Here is a 25,823-nt window from a genome sequence, read left to right on the forward strand (position 1 = left end):
GAATTCTGTCCATCAGACGCTGGAAGGTCGCAGGAGCCCCGAACAAGCCGAAAGGAAGGGTGATAAATTGGTGTAATCCAAACGGCGTGGTGAAAGCTGTTTTTTCTTTGGATAGAGGAGACAAGGGGATCTGCCAATATCCCTTTGTTAAGTCCAGTGTCGAATAAAAACGAGCAGTTCCTAGCCGATCAAGCAATTCGTCAACCCTTGGCATTGGATAAGCATCGAATTTTGACACCGCGTTTACCTTACGGTAGTCCACGCAGAACCGGACCGAGCCGTCAGGTTTAGGGACTAAAACAATCGGGCTCGCCCAGTCACTGTTGGACTCTTCTATTACCCCCATGTCTAGCATAGCTTCTAATTCTGCCTGAACGACTTTTTTCTTGTGTTCAGGTAAGCGATAAGGCCGGCTGCGAACAACCACGCCCGGCTCCGTCTCAACGTGGTGCTGAATGAGGTCGGTCCGGCCGGGTAGGGGCGAGAAGACGTCAGCAAATTCTGCTTGTAAACGACTTACGTCAGTGAGCTGCGAGGGTGAGAGGTGGTCTCCTCCCGAGGCCAGAGCGATAGATTGAGGCTTTTGGACCGCCTCCGGCCCGAGATCCTCCTCTCCGCTCACTACCGTCGCAAGCATCACTGACTCCGCCTCAGACCATTTTTTGAGGAGGTTGAGGTGATAGATTTGACGTGCCCCGTCCCTATCTGACCGCACGACCTCATAGTTGAGCTCGCCAACTCGCCGTGTGACCTCAAAGGGCCCTTGCCACTTCGCGAGTAATTTAGAACTCGACGTAGGGAGTAATACAAGGACTTTATCTCCCGGTGAAAATTGACGCAGTCTAGTGCCTCTGTTGTAGAGCTGTCGTTGTCTGTCCTGAGCCTGCAACAAATTCTCCATTGACAGCCGCCCCAAAGTGTGGAGTTTTGTTCTCAGGTCCAGGACATACTGAATTTCATTTTTACTCGCCGAAGGTCCGTCCTCCCAAGCCTCCCTAAGGACATCCAGCACCCCCCGAGGCTGGCGTCCATAGAGAAGCTCGAAGGGGGAAAACCCCGTGGAGGCTTGCGGGACCTCGCGAACAGCGAACAACAGAGGCTCTAGCCACCTATCCCAATTTTTGGCGTCCTCGTGAACGAACTTACGAATCATGGATTTCAATGTGCGATTAAATCGTTCCACCAGACCATCTGTTTGTGGGTGATAGACGCTGGTGCGAACCGATTTAATGCCCAATAATTCATACAGTTCGCGAATCGTTCGTGACATGAACGCCGTGCCCTGATCGGTGAGAATCTCTTTCGGGATTCCCACCCGGGAGATTAAGGAAAACAGTGCGCTCGCGACACTTTTCGCCGAAATAGTGCGGAGCGGAACTGCCTCCGGGTATCGTGTTGCATAGTCCACCAGAACCAATGCAAAGCGATGCCCACGTGCTGACCGTTCCAATGGCCCGATGAGGTCCATGCCAATTCGTTCGAAGGGGACCTGCATCAACGGGAGCGGGCACAATGGTGCTTTTGGGGTGGCCGGTGGATTCACCAACTGACATTCACGACAAGACGCACACCACCTGCGTACATTCTCGTGGATGCCCGGCCAGAAAAATCGGGCCATTAGACGGTTAAGTGTCGCCGCTGTTCCTAAATGCCCGGCCATAGGATTCGCGTGAGCCGCCTGGAAAAGCATTTCCCGACGGCTTTTAGGCACTAACAACTGGGTTGTATCTTGTTTTGTCTGAGCGTCTTGGGTCACTCGATACAACCTATCTTTTAACACAGAAAAATAAGGATAAGAGAGCGGCTGGTCCGGATGGAGGAGATGGCCGTCGATGGAACGGACCTGAGTAAACGCATGTTTAAGCGTCTCATCCTGGGACTGCTCTAGGGGAAAATCATCGCGGTCTGTGAGGCTGGGTAGCTCGAGACCGCTCTGTTCCCCTGGAAGAGCACCCAGAGGTCCCGAATCCACCTCTCCCACCTGAGCAACCGTCTCTTTCCTTTTTTTACACTTTCCCCAAGAGGCATCCACACACAAGTGCCCCAATAGTTTATTAAATCCTGGCCAATTAGTACCCAAAATTAGTGGATGCCGGAGGTGCGGGTTAACTGCAACCTCAACACTATGCGTTTTACCCCGAAATTGAATATCCACGGGCAACAACGGATAGTCCACCACTTCCCCGTGCACACACCGTACCTTAACCACGCGGCCGTTAACCAACGCCTTAGGTTGAATCAAGCTTTGATGGATGGAGGTCTGGTTACACCCTGAATCCACCAGAGCTTGATAAGTACCCCCCTTGATACTCACGGGTATCTGGTACAGGCCAGCTTGATCGGGGGCAGCTTGCGGCGCGTCGGGGACCCGGATCAATGTCCCCACCTCCATCACCGGACACCGATCGATAAAATGTCCGGGATCCCCACAACGCCAACAAGCCGGCCCAGACTTCCCCGCCACTCTAGTGGCTGGTAGCGGTTCCCCAAATTGGCGCGGAGAGAGCGCCGACGCGGACGTGGTGGGGAACGGGTCGCTGGTGGCTCCCCCTCCTCTAGCTGATGGTCGTGGTACTGCCGGAACCTCCGCGGGCAGCCCTGTCCTCCACCTCGGTGCTGGCCTGGGCGGAAACCCGCTGCGCGACCTGGGAAGAGGGACAGGCTTGGAGAGAAGAGGGGGGGAAGGAGAAGAGAGAGAGAGAGAGAGAGAGAAGCCGAAGGAAGGGGCTCGCCGACCCCATGGCACGCCACCATGTGGTCCTCCGCCAACTGGATGGCCTGGGACAGCGACGTCGGGCGGTGGCACTGGACCCACTGCGCGGTCTTCTGGGGAAGCCGCGCGACGAACTGCTCCAGCACCACACGGTCGATGATTCCCTCGACGTCGCCTCCGCCGGCCATCAGCCACTTGCGGCACGAGTCCCGGAGCTGGTGCGCGAAGGTGAAGGGTCGGCCGGACTCGCCGAGGGTCAGGCTTCGGAAGCGCTGCCGCTGTTGCTCTGGGCTCCGGCCGACCCGCTGCAGGATGGCGCGCTTCAGGTCTTCGTAGTCCAGGAGATTCTGGACTGGCAGTTGGTGTGCGGCTACCTGCGCTTCTCCTGACAACAGCGGCAGGAGCCGCATTGGCCAGTCCGTCCGGGGCCACCCCCGGGACTCGGCGGACCTCTCGAAGAGGTCGATGAACGCCTCCGGATCATCCTCGGGGCCCATCTTCGAGAGGTGGATGGTGGCGGCCGAGTCGGTTGTAGACGGGGGGGTGGCCGGAATCTCCCGGACCATCCAGCTCCGGAACAGCTCGCGGTCTTCATGCTGGGCAAGAATGAGGGCCTCAAAACGTTTGTCCTGCTCGGCCCTCACGGCCAGCAGATCTTCGTGGGTCTGTTGGTGAAGACCAGCGAGCGATGACACCAGGTCCGCAAGCGGCGTCTTTGGCGGGGTCTGCATGGCGGCGGCTCTCTTCTTCCTTCCCGGGTTTCGGCACCAGTGTGAAGCGGTTCGGAATACTCTTGGTCAGGAAGGAAGAAGGCGGGGTCGGCGTGACTGGGACTTGCAACTTTATTAAACAGTCTTTCTCATAAACAAACATAAATCACGCACGAGGGCGCCTCAATCATCAATGGTTCACTCTTCTCTCTTTTAGTTGATCTCTCTTGTACAGCACAGTCACTCAGGTCTTGTTTGGCAGCTCACGTGGCAAGTCCCAGTCGGTCTCTCTCTCCCCACTCTCTCCCAGCAGCCGCTTATATGCGGTCTCTCCACGCCAATTACTGCAATCAGAGACAGGTGTTCGTCATTTGCACTTGACCTACTTACCGACCGCTCGGCTCCGCCCTCTCTCTCCCGCTACAGACCTCGCGGGACCACGCCCACCCCGCCACAATGACATTTTAAAGTAGAGAGACTAAATAGTATGTTCTTGTTCTACTCCAATAGTCTTATTTATGTCAGGTGTATATGCATTATGCCCTTTGTAATTTGAATTGTGACCAGGGTTATGATTAATAAATTATACTAGGCATGCACTGTTATGCAAATTTTGGCTGATGAATGATCATTCTTTATATTTAAAAGCTGATAACTGATATATTGGCCGATAAATCTAAATCCACATTTTTATATAATTTTTGAGAGCCTGATTACAAAAATGTCTCCCCATTAAAAGCCATGTTCTCATAATTTTATGTTGCCTATATGACAGACTTAACTATTGCACTCACTGTGTTTTCCTTTTTTTGAAGTGATTCTAATCATGTTTCAAGCCATTCAAAACCATGCGCATCTGAAGTGTCTCAGCTGAAGGAAATGATCCATTATTTATCTGCGTTAATATATCGGCCAACTTTTCTTATCGGGTCAATAACGATAACATTAAAAATGTACCTATATCGTCTGAAACCGATATGGTGGCCGATATATCATGCTTCCTCAAATTGTACTCTATCACTTTGCATATCACTATCATCCAACATTAACAAAACAAAGCGTTTAATGTTTAATCATTAAACATTCATTTTGGAGCAAGCTATTTTTAAGTGAGGTCATAGAGAGTTTTGCCACTGGCAGGATTCTGTTTCTGGCACTATTCATTCATTTTCATGGAACAGTATTTGCAAACTATGATTGCATGTAATAAAACTCATTAACTTGAAAGTAATTAAGTTTACTATCATTACTTAGTTGTTTAAGCGTTTTCTTTAAATAGTATTATTATCTGCAAGTACAGTTTTAAAAATATACCTTTAAATTTTGAAATAAGTATGGAAGCTTGTTTCTGCCACAAAACTAAACATTAAAAAAGATAATTGCAACTTTTTTATCGCGCAATTATGACTATATCATGCAATTCTGACTTTAAATCACGTGATTCTGACTTTATAACTTGCAATTCTGACTTTATAACTCGCAATTGCGACTTTAAATCACGCGATTCTGACTTTATAACTCGCAACTGCGACTTTTTATCACACAATTCTGACTTTATAACTCGCAATTGCTACTTTAAATCAAGTGATTCTTATTTTATAAAATCGCAATTGCGACTTTATATCACACAATTCTGACTTTATAACTCGCAATTGCGACTTTATAACTTGCAATTGCGAATTTAAATCACACAATTCTGACTTTATAACTCGCAATTGCGACTTTATATCACACGATTCTGACTTTAAATCTCGTGATTCTGACTTTATAACTCGCAATTGCGACTTTATATCACACAATTCTGACTTTATAACTCGCAATTACGACTTTATATCACGCGATTCTGACTTTATAACTCGCAATTCTGACTTTATAACTTGCAATTGCGAATTTAAATCACGCGATTCTGACTTTATAACTCGCAACTGCGACTTTATAACACACAATTTTGACTTTATAACTCGCAATTGCGACTTTAAACTACGTGTTTCTGACTTTATAACTCGCAATTGCGACTTTATATCACACAATTCTGACTTTATAACTCGCAATTCTGACTTTAAATCACGTAATTCTCACTTTATAACTCGCTATTCTGACTTTATAACTCGCAATTGTGACTTTATATCACGCAATTCTGACTTTATATCACGTGATTCTGACTTTATAACTTGCGATTCTGACTTTATAACTCGCAATTGCGACTTTATATCATGCAATTCTGACTTTGTATCACACGATTCTGACTTTATATCACACAATTCTGACTTTAAATCACCTGATTTTGACTTTATAACTCGCAATTGCGACTTTGTATCACGCGATTCTGACTTTATTACTCGCAATTCTGACTTTATAACTCACAATTGCGACTTTAAACCACGCGATTCTGACTTTATAACTCGCAACTGCGACTTTATATCTCACAATTCTGACTTTATAACACACTATTTTGACTTTATATCACGCGATTCTGACTTTATAACTCGCAATTCTGACTTTATATCACACAATTCTCACTTTATAACTCGCAATTGTGACTTTAAATCACGCGATTCTGACTATATCTTGCAATTGTGACTTTATATCACACAATTATGAGTTTATATCTCGTAATTATGACTTGATATCACGCTATTGTGACTATATTATGCAATTGCGACTTTATATCACGCAATTCTGAGAAATTTAGAATTGTGCCGAAAAAAGTCTGAATTGTGAGATAAAAAGTCGCAATTACCTTTTTTATTTTTTATTCTGTGGCGGAAACAAACTTCCATAAATACGTGACAAGTGCACATTCAATACAATTAATTGCATTTCTTTTTCTCAAGAGTTATGTATTGTGCCCTTCATGTGGAGTCAGAAGTGTCATAATTACGAGCTCCAAGAATGAATGAACAAAACAAGTCGTAGTAAAAAAGTGAAACTCTGAATTCGGATGATACACAACTTGCGATGTTGGAAGGGGTGTGTCAAATTGAAGCATGGTGGAATTACTGCTCTAATATAGATCATATCATTTAATATTTCTACAAATATTTATAAATGAGAACAGTGAGTGGAAAGCAAATATGTAGCAAACGATTTAAAGTTAACATTTGAAGCCTCCTTGACCATCAGAGATAATTGCTGATCTCCCAATTTGATTTGTCCTTGATTACCCCTCTCAGGGAAAACATAAAATGGCATATTTTCCGGACGCAGAGCCGCTGAATTTCTAACATGGAAATGACTGTGGAGATGCCTGAAGATACTCCTCTCTCAGTACACTATTGGTTACGCTGTTATGAAAACATCATGCTACTATATTTTTATATAATTTCAAAATGACACATAATTTTGCATCAAATGACACATAGCAAGGACAAACACCCTACAGATGTTTCATTTGTTAGTGTGAAGTTGCATGTATAATAAATAAATTACAAGCCAAAACAGAAATAACAGAAATAAACCATATTATCAAACTCACAGCTTAGATGTAAATGTATTTATCATAAAAAATTCTTCATTTTTATGACTATGATTCTTAATACACTTAAAAAGTGCACTGTAATAATGTCAAATAAACTGTTTAAAAGTTTAAATAAGTATTTATTTTGATGTGTCATACTAAAGTTTCCAAAAACATATTCTTTTAAATATTTTTTTTTTGTTCCGTAACGAGTACTCTTTTTAAAAGTATGCTAAAATCTTTTTTTTACAAGTTAAGACATCACATAACAACATAAAATACAGTAGGTTTTTGAATGTGTGAAATTAGTCAAAAAGAGTTTGAACTCATAGTGCCCAACACAGGCTTTTTATGAAATGTTATGAAAGCTGCAACATTTTCTTTTCAGTTTGTTAAAGTTTCACTCGCAAAGAGCAGATGTCCATGTGGCCATTTCCTGACCTTTCCCCATGTCCCTGAAGCATATAGAATCATTATTTGTACTTTTCACATAAAACATGACTCGTATGTGGGTTGCATAAATGTGTTACATTTTGTGCCAGCTATGACATAACAAACGAAACGTTCTCTCGCTTTAAACGTGCTAAACCCTCTACAGATGTGGAGCCCTGTTATGAGGGAGGAAAAACAATTCCATTATCAAGATTCCAGAGTCATGATGGGATGTGCTAGAGGGAATGGCAATCAGTTATATAAGCCAACAAAAAATTTTTTTAGCAGCGTGTTTCTACAATAGTAAAATGTAATTCCTATTTACAACCAATTTTCAACTTATAGGGTTTTCACCCTCTCCCAGAGGTTGTCAAGTTTCATTAAAAAAGACATTTCCCATGAGGTTAGCATCTGATATAATTTAGAATAGCATGACAAGACTGCAGATATATATGATTTGTTAATTCCACACTAATGTTGTAGGCGGTGTTTGGTTTGGCAAGCGTGCAATGAGTGTTGAACCCATATGTGTTGCATTATGGTAATTACTCTCTTTTATAACCCAAATAGTCAAGCATCTCCCAGAAATAAAAAAAGGTCATAAAAGTTTTGGAGTTTTGGGTCAAGGTGCTATTTATCACCGGGGATTTCAAACAGTGGATATACACAGACCCTTGGGGAAGAAACAAATAGCACGCTACCTAACATGGACAAGGGGGCAGTGCAGATGTGCTTGCCTACAGATGTTGTGAAAGGAGGGTTATACAAGGTAAAAGATAGTGTTACATGTGCAAAGTTATAAAAGGTTTTGACTCGGACCCAAAGTTTTATAAGCACTTACTGACTTCCTGTAAATTTGAGGATGCATCATTGCCTAGACAAGTCGACCTCTGTTTCCCATAAAGCTCACATTTATCGTATTCATTTAGTGGTGTTTTATGGAATATATCTAGTTGAATAACTCTCTTCAGTTTCTGTCTGAGAAATCATTCCATTCTGTGGTCAAATTTTTTTGTATAATGGCACTAAAATTCTCAGTAACTGTCTCCTGGCAAGACATTACTGCATAGCTGGGCTAGTTTCATGTTTTCACAGCGCACTAATTTTCTTTCCTCGTACAGTATATAATGAAACAATTTCAATTCAAATCAATATTTCACATCCAGTTATTTAATTATTTTGTGAGTACTGTACACGGTAAAACATATCCTATTAAATTTACGGTGAAAAGCTGGCCACTGTGGTTGCCAGAAATGCACTGTAAAAATACTATGATGGTGTTTCTGGTATTATGGGATGACATTTTTTTTATACCTATCTACTTGAATTACCAAAATCTGCTTTTTACTGTTCACTGTCACATTGAAAAGGAACGTTGAGTGCAACGGACAGTCTTTTCTTCCCAATTGTGATGTATATGAGTGAAGGAGCTTCTTGAAGAAGAAAAATGTCAAATTATCAAAAAATAGAAAAGTTTTTGGTTGGCCAACATTATAGCTCTACAGCGCTGTCCCGCACCGGGTCCCACACTCAAGCTGCGGTGAACAGATATATGGGGACCCCATACCCCCTTCCCTCCCCGGGAACGTGATTGCAATTAGAATGAGGGGGTCCTGCTTTCCCTAACTCGCACTAGGCCTTGCCCCATGCCCCAAGGCAGGCCGTGGAGCTCCATGCACTGAGAACCTTGGTGTACAACTTCCTGACACCACTGGCCCAATCCGTAATCCAGTCCTTGAATAAATAATGAATCGAATTATCTTCAATTCTGTTCTGTTACCCAAAATAATTGGGTTGAATTTAACACAGTTTATTTGCTGTACCATCTTGGTATAATCTGACTCTTTCTTTGCCATCTGTTCTCCAGGCCACGAGGACAATCCAGATAGTCTCCGGCACAAATATAACTTCATCGCTGATGTGGTGGAGAAGATCGCTCCAGCTGTGGTTCACATTGAGCTGTTCCGCAAGTATGTCTCTTGAATCACACACTCCATTAATCAAGGATTTCATGTCTCCAAGAAGACATCTTTATCAGGACTATCTTTGGATGTGGTCACGCTTGTATTTCGATTCTCTTGGTCTTTTGTGTCCAGACCAAAAAAGAACATTATACATTTAGTCCTGTACTGAAATGTAATGGGCAAAATGACGAGAAAAAACAGCTATGCTTGAGCATTCTATCCTTTTTAGGGTCACATTTTGTGATAAATATTCTGTTTTTGGTTTGTTTTGATGACTTTGGTCTGTGTTGCATTTATATTTCAGTCAAACCACACCAGAGTTCATTTGGAAGCCACTTCTTTGGTGCCCATGAGGGTTTGGATGGCAGCGTTCACACTTATTTAAATTAACCACCCCAGAGCAATCGTACCAGAATTAGTTTTACTCAAACCAAACCTGCCAAGTTCGAGCACACCCTTAAACACAACACTCAAAAATAAAGGTTCTTTATTGGCATCTATGGCTCCATGAAGATCATTTAATATCCATGGAAACTTTATAGAGAAAAAAAAGATTCTTTAGATTAGTAAAATGTTTTCACCCAAAGACAAATTGTTATTTTTGTAACTGTTTCTTTGAAAGTTTTTTTGGTGAAAACAAAAAAGGGTTCTTGGAACCTTTATTTTCCTTTATCATGAGCAATTTCAATTTTGTGGATTTTCTTAATCTTTCTCTGCCTTACGACACTGAGGAAAACATAGATCTTTATCCCTCTTTATTTTTGTCTTTTGATAGCCCTCTATATCATCAATATCAGATGACTTCTTCAAAGTAAGCGTGATTACATCCATATTGGTCCCGAAACAACATTCTTATCAACCAGTTATTTCTCTCTTATTTTTGGAGTAGGTTGACCTAAGATTGATTGATCAGGAATATTTTCCTCATGGCTAAATCATGTTGTGCAAGTTAAAGTGTCAAGCCCTTCATGAAAAAAAGTATAAAATGTCCCACAAAGTTTTGTTCTATATATTATTATAATAAGTATCTGATTGGATGTTTTTTCCACTTCATTGTGGACATTAATAGATTGTATCTCTCTCTTAAACATCATGATCATCTTCATCATTGCATAAGACTCAATTTTAGGCTGTTGAAATCGTGCACTGCAGTGAAAAATCTGAAGCAGAACAATCATGTTTTCCACAAATCATTATTCAGAGGAAGTTCATTTTTGGTCTCAAGTCTAGTTGAAAATATTGTCAAATCAAAGATTTTGAGTGACCATCATTCTTTGCTGTTACTTAGTGGAAAGTAGATATACTATGAGGGTTTCTCACCAAAATAATGTTCAAAAACCTCTTAAATTTTCTTTTTTAGAATGGCGTACTCCAAGCGGGAAGTGGCGGTGGCCAGCGGCTCTGGTTTCATGGTGTCTGAAGATGGTCTGATCGTAACCAATGCTCACGTGGTAGCCAACAAACATCGGGTGAAGGTTGAGCTAAAGACTGGTGCCACCTATGACGCCAAAATCAAAGACGTGGATGAGAAAGCAGACATCGCCCTCATCAAGATAGACGTTCCAGTGAGTACCTGTTCATACTCGCTCATATACTATGTCACACTCAGGACGTTTGGATACCGCATATATATTAAGACTCTTAATGTGTTCCAAAACCTAATGAGCTTTCTACATAGATAGGATTTAAGGCACTGCTTCCACTTCTAAGGAGGATTCTTAATGCAAGATACATTCGTTTGCGAAAATTGTAGGGCAGCTTTAGATGGAGAAACCAATTCCATAATGCATGGTAACAAGCTCAGTGGAAAAATCCACTGAGATGGTGCATGACGCAAGAAAAATATCAATTTAAAAATGTCAATTTAAATTAATTTAATACCGAAAATATAGCTCAATCTATTTCAAAAAATTGTCAGTTTTACCCAATATTTGTGTGTGCTATAAGCTTAAAGAGTATCGCTATAATTGTGAGCTATAATTAGCTTAGCAACAAGCTAACAAGCTAAAACCGAACTCCATTGAAATCATTTGCTATTCTACCATGTGCTTTGTGTGTGAAGACTATTGGTGCATTCAAGTCCTCCTTGGAAGTTCATATTTTTGGTTAGTCATAATTACAATGTCAGGTGCGTTCAAGTTACTTTGGTTTGAAAATGATGGCGAAGTACCTTTTCCACAAAAAAATCTGAATTTTTAAACTCTACTTTATGGGGTTAAAACGAAGCATCAGGTATTTTTTATATTTTACTCAATTTATGTAGGTGCTGTACATTGAATTGTTATATAATCATATATCGTAGATGTGCAATACTACCATATTTTGTACATGTGACTTAGCTAGTTTTATTGCAAATGGAAAAAAAACTAAATTAATTTACCATCAAGACAGATGCTGAATCGATTGCGTTCACCATATTTTCTCACTGACAATCTCTGAACAGCCAGAGTTTTCCCACTTGTAATTACTACTACTAGTGTTGACATCCATGTGTGTTTAAACTCATAAATATAATCTTTCCAACAACTCATATTTCAGTCAGGTCCACTTAAGTAAATATCACCATAGACAAACTTAGTCAACTTTTTTATTGGCATATTTTGCCAAATTTACATTTGGCGATATGGCTCTGATCTAAATTCCCCATCCTTTTCATGAGCTCCATGAAAAGCCAAGACAGGGAACAGCAGCAGCTTCTGGGGACAACCTCCCATTTTTTTAAACTGGGAGGGCAGCGTAAATCCCCCATTGAGAACAGAGCAAGCCTCGATGAAAAAAGAAGGACACTGATTAAGTTAAACACAGTTTAAGGAGGAGCTGGGGTGGAGGTGGGTTGCAAAGCAGCATGCAGTAGAAGCAGCCAAGCAGGCAGACTGAACTGAAGCTACACTTAAGTAAGGCGCTCTGTTTGCGAGCTGCCAATTGAGTGCATAGGAATCGGATCAGCTGATATGGGCGGAGTTGGAATTTTTCCAATCAGCTGATAGCGGAGCTTGACTACCTGGCCTGCCTTAACTAACGCAGAATGCTTGATTTGTGTGACATATACAGTTGCTGCCTATGAGCACTCCAAAACAGTCACTTAAAAGGTTCCATTTTTTAGGTAGAATGCTGACTCAGAAGACTACTTTTGGATCGGTGCTTTCGAGATATGGATAACATGTCTAGTCGTGTTTATTTAGCCTCTGAGATTGTTTCCATGATGAAATGTCTTCAGCAATGAATTCAAAAAACAAAATACAAAACATCCTGCCTGACCCCAGAGACTGCCCCAACATCAGTGTTATCTCATGCCTTTTTTATGATGTTGCCCAGAATGGGCAGAAATATGCTTTTTTTTGGCTCAGAGGATAATTACCCTGTTTTAAAGGAAGGCACTTCTGTATCATGAAGAGAGACAGATCCAGATAAGCTGTGTTGAATTGATCCACTAAACAAGCCTGGCTCCACACCCAGGCAAGGTCAGGAAACACATGAAGAGACCATTTTTTACTTACAGTAATTAGACCCCAGACACAAGGATTTGATTAGAGTTGCTTATATAACATTACATTACACTGACAACACAATAAACACATTATGTTGGGGGAAGGTAACATACTAAAGTGAAACATTTTGCACATTTGTCATCAAAAGAAAATGTTAAAATGTTACTAAAAGCTTGTAAGTAAACGACAAAACAAGCCACATAAAGATGTTTACAATGCTTTCATGGTTAACAGGTGTACGTTTTTGTATGCTGTATAAAATTCTTATAAATTATAATTTAATAATTTGTATTACAGTTTTATGGTTATTCCGAAAACCAGTCAGTATCTGGTGTGACCACCATTTGCCTCACGCAGTGCAACACATCTCCTTTACATAGAGTTAATAAGGAAATGTATAATTTTGTTCAGTGTATAAGGTGACATGTAATATAAGGTGACAAGGCAAAGTTACTTAAAGTCATTTGGGGGAGCATCAAAATAAAGTGGCTACATGGTGAGATGCACAGTAGCTGGTTTCATATCATAGCTGTTAATATGTATGTTATGTATTTTGGTACAACTGGAGCGCTGTACTGACCAATCAGTATGCAGGACCAAAACTATCATTTTCATAATGCATTATATTCAGGCTTCAAGTAAAGTGTCATGAAATAGTTTTAAATTGTCATGGGCACATCACCTCTTCAGATGCAGTGGTAAAGAAAAAGGGCATTTAGTTACAATTCAGATTGAATTTAAAATATACCAAGGACTGCAACACATTGAAAATGCCTATGCAGCAGTGACCTAGAAAGCTTTTGACCGCAAGTGACACTTGACTTGCTTTACAATGTGAGTGGTGTTACTGTTTGTATATGGTTTGGTAACAGTTACTGGCTCTTGTGCTGGCCAGCAGCAGTGCCACGTCTCTGTAATTCCTCCCCGGACTCTCATGCAAAACTCCCCCTTCCTCTCTGGCTCCGGTTCTGCTTAGTCACTGCCGTACTGTGAATTATTTATATTGGGTAACTGTCTCATATTCTTTTCAGCTTGAGTTTCATGCCAGACTTTGGTCGATTGGTTAATGTCTCTGTCGCCATTGAGAATTCCAAATCCGAATTTGTCTTCATATTTAAAATGATTTGACAGAACAGACATGAAACACATTCAAGCTGTTTTCAAATATGCTGCAGGGTTGTTACGGCGACCACTTTGTTATTCTGGTTATTTTTGGACGGAAGTCATTTCCAAACTCATTGCAGATTATTTGCAATGTCAAGAGGCTCTCAATGGCTCCCTTCTCTGGGAAACCAAATCTGCCCTAGTTTCTGCACTTGCACCTGTTCTTTCTTTCTGTGTTTCTCGATCTAATCTGAATTTTTTTATTATTTTTTTTTATTCCCACCAAATTAGCCAGTTCCTCAAACCAGAGAGAACATTGCAGCCTAAATCATCATCATTTCACGTCCCGAGGGACTTGTTGACCTTGTTTTAAGATAAGGCTTGTTGGACTTCAGACCAGTATCTCACATCTGCATTTCAGCACCCAACAATATGTTCATTTGTATGCGTTTATATAAAAAATGTACAATATTCATTCAGGCTGATTCAATAGTAGCAGCATCACAGAAGCAGCATTGAAAGTATAGAGTTTAATTAGTTGAAATCATCAGAAAATAAAGTGAAAACGCACCTAGAAATGTATGAACTCAGTCTTTGCTATATATGTTTTTATGAAGCCACATAAAATAATGGAGGGAATTACTTTCAAAAAACTTTCTCCTTTTGTTGAGCTCAATGCAAGTTTCACCTGCAGTGATAGGTACACAAAGCACATTCTATTCAGCACTGATATAGTATTTGATACCAAGACTGAAATATCTGAAACGCTTCCAATACTAGTTTTCTGCTGAATAGATACACAATACCATCTCTCTCTTCTCTCCGACAGCGAGTTGACCTCACTCACTCGTTTCATTTGCTCTGGATGAATATTGTTGGTGTTACAGGGCCTACATTTCGGCATGGGATTGCACGTATTGTGCATAATTTTACCCATTCCCTCAGATTTTAATATAAAGCCGCCTCTCAGTGCTAAATTGAGTTCTTTTCTCTGCTCATTGCACTTAAACAGTCAAATACACACAAAATAAAGTCAAAATGCCAGTCTTGGCAAGTACACAGTCAGTTATGCTTTAAGTGAACATAAACAGTTAGAATATCTATATGGCTGATGTCAAAATTGTGGCCAGTGCACTATATATAAGTTAGAATAAGTTAGCAAAACTCAAAAAAATTTAAGCAATCTGATTGCCTCAAATCTTTTAAGTTAAGAAATTTTAAGTTTAAGTAAGAAGAACTTTTTATTTTGTAATCATACATTTTAATTGCTCTGAACATTAAATATTTGAGTAAGCTAATTCATAAATTTAGCTTAAAAATACCATGCAATCAAAATTTTAGTAGTGGAAACTTTAGAAGCTTTAACTAGCTAATTCAATAAATGCCACCTTGCTAATTGGTACACAATGCTTTGGTGGCATTAGCATAGCACTTGCTGAATGAGGAAAGTAATATAATAGATTTATCATATATCTGTTCTCAAACTAAACTCATGCTCCACTCGACACCATGATTAGCCTGGATGCCAGCCGAACTTAACCCCGCCCACAAAATTTTTACTCGGGCAGTTCGGTCTGGACTTGATCGGTAGAGAAGTAATTATGCCCGAACAGAAACCAGGTTCCCTCGGGTCCCCTTGCCACGTTCCCTTAAAGGAACCCCTTCTGTCGAATGGGCTGGTTCCAGGCCTTCGAGCGGCCAGGGTAGGACTTCATATGGTATGCGAAGGTTCCTTCTCAGGTTTATAGCTTGGGCTTTGACCGTAGGGAGTGCTGTCACTGACAGCCTAATGTGACCAGAAGGGGAGTGGTTCAGGCATTTCAGTTGAATTTGCTTGTCCTGACAGTTGTCACTGCCAGTGGGCATGCACTCCTTTCGGCATGGCAGCGTTGGTATATCGTTCCCCGTAGCGTCAGCTGACGCAGCGCGAGTTCCCTTTCGAAAGGGAACGTCTCTGGTTACGTATGTAACCTATGTTCCCTGAGAACAGGGAACGAGACGCTGCGTCGCTTTGCCATGCCTCAAGGCTTGCCTGCCAAACAGTCCCTTCAGACGTTTAGATACTGTCATGTTGGCAAGGCGCCCTTTTATACTTCCTGGTTGCACCTTGATGACGTCATAGGCTGTCGCCGGTCAATAGGATTGACGTTTTGTGATTGTGATTTCAGGCACCTGTCACGCTGGAGGCGTTCCCCGTAGCGTCAGCTGACGCAGCGTCTCGTTCCCTGTTCTCAGGGAACATAGGTTACATACGTAACCAGAGAAGTTTTACTACTTTATCAAAACTGGGACGTAACAGACCTGTGTGTTTGTGTCCATTCTCGGAGCATATATGCCCTGCCCGCATGAGGCGCGCCGCTTCTCGAGATTCCTGCTTTTATTAGAGAGAAGAATATGTTCAGCCCCTTCCCTCCAAATGATTACTAACGAAGCTTCGAAGCTCAAAAAATTGTATTCGGACCAGCCCTAGTGGCACAGAGCCTTATAAGAGAGAACAACTGGAAAACCGGATTGGTTTGTGAAAGGGGGTCGGTTTTGTACCAGGCCCAAAAATTTCATCCCTGCTGCTTCTACAACCTGCTCCAGATACTGTATGTATGAAACAGGTCTAACCTTCAATGAGAAAAGCATACCCTGCAGAAATGCAGAGGAAAACAGATGCCAGTGGAGCATGATAGAGCATGTTACTCTTTGAGTTCCCGTTTGTATCACATAAAATCAGGTCTCGACAAGCCACATTAGGGTGAGAGGGGTGAGGAGAAATTACTGGTAAGGATGACTAACACTGGATCGTCTTCATTTAGACCTGGGTCATGGTACTTCTAAAAGATCAGTGTATGTGTGTGAATGTTTAAAAACATGTCTATGTCTACTGTTTATAAGATCTGGGTCACAACGCAAACATTGGCGGGAGGGTCTGTACTGTATATGTATTTCCACTCTAGGGCTGAGTACACACGGCTGTCTTTATTCCACAGCTGTTCTGTTTGCCAAACACGTTGCTCGAAGATGAAATAGACAGATCTGTTAGATGGGTTGTTAGTGAAGTCATGCACATTCAGGAAGTTCTGGTTTACAGATTTATATAGTTTCAGAGGTGCACAAGAATCACGACCATGTGCAAAACATGTTACATTCTCTCGTCCCATTTAACTATTTGTGCTGAGGACATGAATGATCCTTCATATCATGCAGCTTGTAAACCCTGTAAGGCCTGAATAATAGTCAGAAAAAAATCCCATTTAAACTGAGCATCTACTTTAACAACTGCTTACATAAAATGCATATAGATATTAGTTGTTACTCTATCTCGCAATAATATGTCTTAGTAAAATGTTGGGGGGGGGGGGGGGGGGGGCAAAACAAAGCAATGAAATACATTGATGATTGAGAAATGTACAAATAAACATTCCTTAAAAGCCTGATGTATCATATTTAATACTCAAATTTTAATCTAAAGTCTTGGAATATTACATATTACAATAAAAGTTATTCTTATGTTTACTTTATAAAAATCAGTAAGGATTTCACTGCAAAATGAAACGTGTCATGTACCACAAGTCAAATCAAGTCAACTTTATTTATATAGCGCTTCTTACAATGCAGATTGTTTCAAAGCAGCTTCTCAGTGTTAAACAGGAAAATAATGCAACAGAATTTGATTCTGCTGTACAGCCGCTCTGGAGAAAACGGTGATGTCATCAGTTTATTTCAATTATCATATAGTGACAATCTGGGCAGATCAGCAATTTAGTTGATATAGTTAATTTTATTTAGTAATTAGATTTATTTGGATATTTTAGTTGAAAATTTAGTGTCCCCAACTGAGCAAGCCCAAGCCTGTAGTGCTCCAGTCAGAAATTGAAGCTTTCGCGCCTCGATCGCCCCCCGGTGGCCGGTCCCAGTATAGCTCCTAAACCCCGCCTCTCCATGTATTTGAATGGGCGTGAGACACACTAAACAATTTAATTACACTTCAAATAATTGTTTCCTAAAGATGGTTTCTGTCATTTTAGGCAGTTTTTATTACAATAATTTCATTTCAAGTGTTCGTTTTTTAAATAAGTTTAGTTTTAGTGAGTTATTTGATGCTATAAAAACGGGGGGTGTGACGTCATGATTGACAGCTGAGATTGACGGCTTCTCTGAGTGAAGTTGTCACTGAGGCACTAACTGACTTTTTTCTGGATTTTTGGGAGGAGATTGGAGCTTTAGCTTTAATTTCTACACTTCTATAACTGTTTATTTCACACCAACATAATTAATTGTTCTGCACCTGCGAGAGTGTGGGCGGGCTTTTGATAATCGCGCCTCTACTTCCTGTTCTCTACTGCGCAACTCCGGTCCCGAGATCGCTACTGCGCAGACTCGGTCCCAAGATGTCAGCGCCGTGAGCGGGCCTATGAAAGCTTCAACTTTGGTCAGCGGAAGTCAATGAAGTCGCGTCGTCCATATTTTTTTACGGTCTATGAGCAAGCCAAGCCAAAGGCGACAGTGGCAAGGAACCAAAACCCCATTAGGTGACCAAATGGAGAAAAATAAACCTTGGGAGAAACCAGGCTCAGTCGGGGTGCCAGTTCTCCTCTGGCCAATTAACAAACAGTGTATTATTATGATTCTTGGAAACCTTACAGGTCAGAAGTCATATTAGATCGGAATATTCGAAAGATCGGAGTCACCATGCCGGATATGGGTTTATTGAGGGTGACATTTCGATTAAACAATTATTAAATAGGAATATTCGAAAGATCGGAGTCATCATGGCAGAGACGGGTTTATTGAGGATGCCGTGTCGGTGAGGCAATTTCACAGGGGAAGGTGAACATTTTACTTGGGTCTATTACTTGGGCAAATCAGATGATTTTTTTTTGGGGGGGGGGGGGGGGTGATAAAACAGCTATAAAAATCCCATACACTTACATTGAAGTAGAACCATATCTAGAGACCAAAATGTCCTAGAGACTTGTACCAGTATGTAACCATCCAGAACAAGCTATAGTAACAACCTCTCAGAACACCTTGGCAACCACTTGGCATCTTTTAGTAAACCACAAACACCTTAGGATTGTTTTCTGCAGGGTTGAATATTCTAATATTGTGTTGGTCCCCCTTTTGCTGCCAAAACAGCCCTGACCCATCAAGGCATTGACCCCTGAAGGTGTGCTGTGGTATCTGGCACCAGGATGTTAACAGCAGATTCTTTAAGTCCTGTAAGTCGCGAGGTGTGGCCTCCATGGATTGGACTTGTTTGTTCAGCACATCCCACAGATGCTCGATTGGATTGAGATCTGGGGAATTTAGAGGCCAAGTCAATACCACAAACTCGTTGTTGTGCTTCTCAAACCATTCCTGAAACATTTTTGCTTTGTGGCAGGATGCATTATCCTACTGAAAGAGGCCACAGCCACCAGGAAATACCGTTTCCATGAAAGGGTGTACATGGTCTGCAACAATGCTTAGGTAGGCGGTACGTATCAAAGTAACATCCACATAGATGGCAGGACCCAAGGTTTCCCAGCAGAACATTGCCCAAAGCATCACACTGCCTCCGCTGGCTTGCCTTCTTCCCAAAGTGCATGCTGGTGCCATGTGTTCCCCAGGTAAGCGACACACACGCACCCGGCCATCCATGTGATGTAAAAGAAAACATGATTCATCAGACCAGGCCACCGTCTTCCATTGCTCCGTGGTCCAGTTCTCCGTGGCCCACTGTTGACGCTTTCGGCAGTGGACAGGGGTCAGCATGGGCACCCTGACTAGTCTGCGGCTATGCAGCCCCATATGCAACAAACTGCAATGCACTGTGTATTCTGACACCTTTTTTATCAGAACCAGCATTAACTTCTTGAGCAATTTGAGCTAAAGTATCTCATCTGTTTGATCGGACCACACGAGCCAGCCTTCGCTCGGACCACACGGGCCAGCCTTCGCATGACCCTGTCGCTGGTTCACCACTGTTCCTTCCTTGGACCACTTTTGATAGATACGGACCACTGCAGACCGGGAACACCCCACAAGAGCTGCAGTTTTGGAGATGTTCTGACCCAGTCGTCTAGCCATCACAATTTGGCCCTTGACAGACTTACTTAAATCCTTACACGTGCCAATTTTTCCTGCTTCTTACACATCATCATTGAGGACAAAATCTTCACTTGCTGCCTATTATATTCCACCCACTAACGGGTGCCGTGATGAAGAGATAAATCAGTGTTATTCACTTCAACTCATAATGTCATAATGTTTTGCCTGATCAGTGTATGGCTGCTCTAGTAAAATAAGTCCAACCTTCCAAATAAATTAGCTAATCAACAAAGAAAGTGAACTGACTTGCCTTGAAATCTCCTTTGATAGTGTGTAATTGGGATTCAAGGATGCATTATGGACAATGCCAAAGAGGCCAATGCCACAGGATCTCTGACTACCAAGGAAAACAGTATATGCAAATTTAAATCTAGTTTGAACAAACTATTAAATGACAACATTTTGTATTTATGTCAGAGTAAAACCCTGAGCTACAAGTCACTCCTTTCTTCTTTGAATGGGTGACTACAGCAGAAGGCTATGTTCAATCTTGTCTCTTTTATCTGGGCCCTTTGTTTTTTCAGATTTTTTAGTTTGTGGGATATGTTCATTGATGTGGTTTATGTTCGCTATTAGTAGCTTCATGTTATTAGAAGACTACATAAACAGAAGAACAAGCTTGACAGTAGTCTGTGCTTTATAATTTACTACAGTCTCATGGAAGCCCCTGTCATTAAGGAGTCCCAAAACGGCAGCTGAGATGTACAGCCTTCTGCAGTTGTGTTTAACCCTGAGCAGTGCTGGTTTCTTTTGGTGCCGTGACCCAGATTGGAGTGAGGATTAGGGTGGTGAATGTAACGGAGGTAAGCTAGCAAGAGCTGTGCAAATAAACCTCACTCCACTGGCCTCAAGAGGCGCGCAAGACGCCGGTTCTAATCCAGCTCAGAGCGGGTTGAGTAGGACTGATTGCGTTTGAGTTTGATGTGATCATAGTAACATACCTGCAGTGACACTTAAATGTCTGAATACCATTGCATTAAGCACACAATATAGAATAAAGATGTACACTGTAAAAAATGTGCTGTACAATTTACGGCATTTTTTTTTACAGTGTACTCATTTTAAACAAATATAGCATAAGCTCATTTTTCAAGCAAGATATTTCTTATAAATTTGGTTTGATGTATGAACCGACTTCATATATATAATAAAAATCTTTGCCACAACTATTAATTAAAATTATTAATATAAATCACAACAATTATGCAGAACACGGAAGTTAATTCTGAAGTTCTAGCATCTAGTTTGCAGATGTCAGTCACTTAATATATTACACAATGAAATTTGAACATTTAAAGCGTGGTGCAAGTGTCCATATACTTTTTTGAGGCCACGGCATGTTTACATGCACAGCCTAAAAAATGAGTCTGTGTTAGTTGGCTGGATCCAACTTAATTTGGGACCGATTATTCTGTCTGGAATTCCCCTTAAAGGTAATTTGGGAAGCCCTGCTGGCTAAATTCCTTTCTCAATAAGAAGGAATTCATGTCAATGCACTGAAACAATAATTTGAAGATGATCTTTGCTCAGTTGCAACGCCAACATGCTATCCTGGCACTGTTGTAACTTGCTTTATGTTCTATGTGTTTGATGTTAGGTTTTCTAAAATCTGGGTCAGTTTTTTTTAAGGTTGATGTGGGTTAAGGCCCATGTAATGCAAAAGTCTTGTTCAGACACATCTTCCTGACTCATCAGTGCAAAGAAAATGTCTCACTGCTGGCATTCAATTGCTCATACAAATGAGGGTAAATATTTCATGGGTAAACAGCAGCTGGATCATTGAATTATTTTATGTACGTATTTTTCCAGGGGTTAATGCATACCACAAAAGTAGTCCGCAAACATTCATGTTGGCAGATTTGTACTCAAAGCTGATCGATGCCAGTTCAAAGACATACAAGGAGTCTTGGCATCCCTTGGGGTATTTTGGAGATGCAGTCTGGCAGTCATGCAGTCGTCATTCATCCTGGGTTGTTTCAGCACATATTTGAAAGGGTTTGGTCTTGTCTTCCAAGAAAGCAGTCTTGCTGCCTTTTTCCATGATGGGGCAAGACACCAAAATTGGGTCAGACTACTTATTACAAAAACAAATATGTTTGTCATTCAAAAATTTTGATAAATTGATGATTTAGAGCCATGTTTTTGAAATGTCACAATTAATTTATGTATATAGTAGAAATATATGGCAATATATTTTATTTGGAATCTTCAGGGAATTGTGTTCTGACATTCACATCTACTGTATAAGAGTTATGGGAGCTGCCTGTTTGCGATTTAAGTTGTGAAAGTGAAGCTAAAAGCTAAAACTTGGCATAAACAGTCCTTGTCTGTCAATATACAAGGAGCCAAAGTCAGAAATGTCTAAACAGTCAGTTTGACCTATGCAAGAGTGACTTTGACTTTGGAAACACCAGCTCAATGGAATCTGATTTACGGTTGCTGCGGAACAGGAAGAACCAGTCGAAGATTCCTGCTCTTTCTGGCAAAACACGGGAGTTTTAGAGAGGATGTTTAGGGCTCAGCTGGGATTTATTTACTCTAGATGGAGGTTTTGCGCACAATACACATGTATTCATATCATGTGACCTTTAACTCAAAACAATTTAATTATTTACAGAAGAGCTTTTTCATTCAATATGTTTATGGATGAAGTTTGGATCAAGAAAGGATATTGCATTGCTGTTTTTCCCCATTTTTAACCAATTAACCATTGAGGCCATGCTAAAATCTCATTTAGATGCTCAGATCATGCTAAGACATGGAGAATGCCATGAAAATGTGAATGCTTTTCTCATCATCTTTATGGGTGGGCTGAGAGAACTTCTTTAGCATTAAAAACAACTCCTGTTTTACGTTTTTTAAATGTATATGCTATAAATAACATCCCTAGGATATTTTCAGACAGCATACACTGAACATAGCTACTTGTATCTGTTGTTCAAATTTGTTGTAGCTTTTGGTCAGATATAGTCAGATTTGGTTCAATATAATTATTAGCATTTTTCCACAGGAAGTTGCGTTTGTTCTTTAACAGAACCACAATCCATGCAAGTTGTTAGCTAGGACAACATGGCATTCACCCTTAGACTAGCCCTTATATTATGTTATTATATATTAAAAAAAAGTATTGTTGTTGGAAGAACAGGTTAGCCTAGTGGGCAGCCATCCACTGTGTGGAGAAATTAGGGGTTAGGTGTCTTGCACAGTCTTTTCTTGACCATATATATATATTCAGCCACAAAGTTAGCCTGACGTCGTCATACTCAGATTCTAGTCAGAATATGATATTGATCATCTGTCCATCATCGTATAAAGCCTGCTCTGACAATTTGATTGGTCCGAACAGCTCTGGTTCGAGCATAGTTGCTCTACAACGGATCAAGTCTAGACCAAACTTCCCGACCTCAAATGTTGTGGGTGCGGATAAGTTTGGCTGGCATCCAGGCTACCACAAAGTGGTAGACCATGTAAAACACAGAGTGGGATCAGCATATGCTGAGGCGCACAGTGTGCAGAAATCGCCAACTTCTTCAGAGTCAAATAGCTACAGACCTCCAGATTGTGGCCTGCAGATTAGTTCAAGAACAGTGCGTAGAGAGCTTAATGGGTTTCCATGTCCAAGCAGCTGTATCCAATCCTTACATCACCAAGTGCAATGCAAAGCATCGGATGCAGTGGTGTAAAGCTGCTGTCACTGGACTCTAAAGCAGTGGAGACGTGTTCTCTGGAGTGACAAATCACACTTCTCTGTCTGGCAATCCGATGGACCTGTCTGGGTTTGGCGGTTGCCAGGAGAACGGTACTTGTCTGACTGCATTGTGCCAAGTGTAAAATTATGGTGTGGGGTAGTTTTTCAGAGGTTGGGCTTGGCCCCTTAATTACAGTGAAAGGAACTCTTAATGCTTCAGCATACCAAGACATCTTGGACAATTTCATGCTCCCAACATTGTGGGAACAGTTTGGGGATGGCCCCTTTCTGTTCCAACATGACTGCGCACCAGTGCACAAAGCAAGGTCCATAAAGACATGGATGAGCGAGTTTGGTGTGGAGGAACTTGACTGGCCTGCACAGAGCCCTGACCTCAACCCGTTAGAACATATTTAGGATGAATTAGAGCGAAGAATCCGAGCCAGGCCTTCTCAACCAGCCTTCCCAGAATAGTTGAAGCTGTTATAGCTGCAAAGAGTGGGACAACTCCATATTAAACCCTACAGATTAAGAATGGGATGTCATTAAAGTTCATGTGCGTGTAAAGGCAGACATCCTAATATATATATATATATATATATATATATATATATATATATATATATATATATATATATATATATATATATATATATATATATATATATATATATATATTTGGAATCATATTCAGGGGGGCTCCATCATAAATCTTGCCTAGGGCCTCCAAATGTCTAGAACCACCCTAACCTAAGTTAAAGGTTTACTGATTTTTGGTGAATTTGGTCCATTTGACCCATAACATAATGATCATACCCAGAATTTCAGCATAATAGGTTAAAGTTTCAGCTTTAACACTCAAAAGACCAACACAGTCAAAACATCAGTTCAGATTGGACCTACATCAAGGTTGAGTTGTCTGAAATCAGGCCAGTCCATTTGCCCTGTGGATTCGTGTGGAAGTAAAATCTGACTCATCAGTTGGAATTATTCATCTCTGTGGGTCTGGCAGGGGTAGTTCATTTTCTCTTCTCAGAGAGCTTTCTAAATTCACATCAATGATCCACTTGTAAAGAGATTAGAGGGATTTAATGAAATAGTCGTCAAATCCGCTTCCACTCTAACAGACGACACAAGCTGATTAAATCTCCCTGTAGAACGATCAATGAACATTTTGTTTTGTTAGCTGATTGATGGAAAATGAAACTGAAAGAACAGAAGAAACATCAAGATTAGATGGAATTATGAGACAACAGTACATGCTTGGCATACTTTGCCAATCAGCTCAAATGTGTTGATTCCAAAACATTCCCTGTTTATTTATGTTCCCTTTGAGCTTCATCTAACATAAGATAAACTATGGTTGTGTTTGGAATGGAACGCTATGCTACAGTACTGCTTACTGCATACTGCACAGTAAATATGATATACTGCTATATGCCACATTGCTACTATCTTGACATAAAAATGTGTATTTGCATTTTTAATCAAATTTTATGTATAAATGCAATGTGCTATCCCCATTGCAGTATTGCTTGCAGCATGCTTTTTTATACTGCACATTTGAAAAAGTATAGTCAATCCTACACAATCAGGAGGAAAAAATGTGCAAACAATTAAAGCAAATAAATAAGCAATGATGAATTCAATACTGAATTCAGAACGCAGAAAAATAGACATCTTATATTTTTAGAACAAATAATATATAACAATATATTGTCAAACTATTTAGAGTCATAGGCCTATATAAACCTTAACATAAATATAAATTATAAAAAAATAATGCATAAAATATAATACAAATATGATGCCCCAAGCAGAATTGAAGGCATTATTATGGGAGTTATTATTAGACATCATTTTTAAGAATGGAACATTTTGGATTCAAACGATATATTAGTGTAAATCCCTAGTTGTAGGCCTATAGAATTAAAGAATGAATACAAAACAATAAATTAATTAAATAAGTAAACAAATAAATAAATACAATATATTTACATGTGAAAAAAAGATATTAATAAATAATGTATTATTTAAATAAAAAAAAAAACATAATCCTAAATATTATGTTCCTCAAATCTTAGAATTTCACGAGGAGCTCTTGCCCATCATTTACTGTAACTCATCCGCTCATGTTTGTACATGGTCACCTTTCACCAGTTTGCACAGTTCAGCACTTCAGTTAG

General features: G+C 40.7%; 1 protein-coding gene across 1 annotated transcript in view; it reads left to right on the forward strand.

Moving 5' to 3' along the window:
- Positions 1-25,823, forward strand: part of htra1b (HtrA serine peptidase 1b) — a 51,432-nt gene that overhangs the window by 7,906 nt on the left and 17,703 nt on the right. The window contains exons 2-3 of the mRNA XM_079846113.1: positions 9,180-9,282; positions 10,637-10,841. Coding sequence (XP_079702239.1) covers positions 9,180-9,282; positions 10,637-10,841 — 308 coding nt within the window. The remainder of the gene's footprint in view (positions 1-9,179; positions 9,283-10,636; positions 10,842-25,823) is intronic.

The sequence above is a fragment of the Gobio gobio genome (genome assembly GCF_949357685.1).
Source record: "Gobio gobio genome assembly, chromosome: 20".
Classification (NCBI taxonomy): domain Eukaryota; kingdom Metazoa; phylum Chordata; class Actinopteri; order Cypriniformes; family Gobionidae; genus Gobio; species Gobio gobio.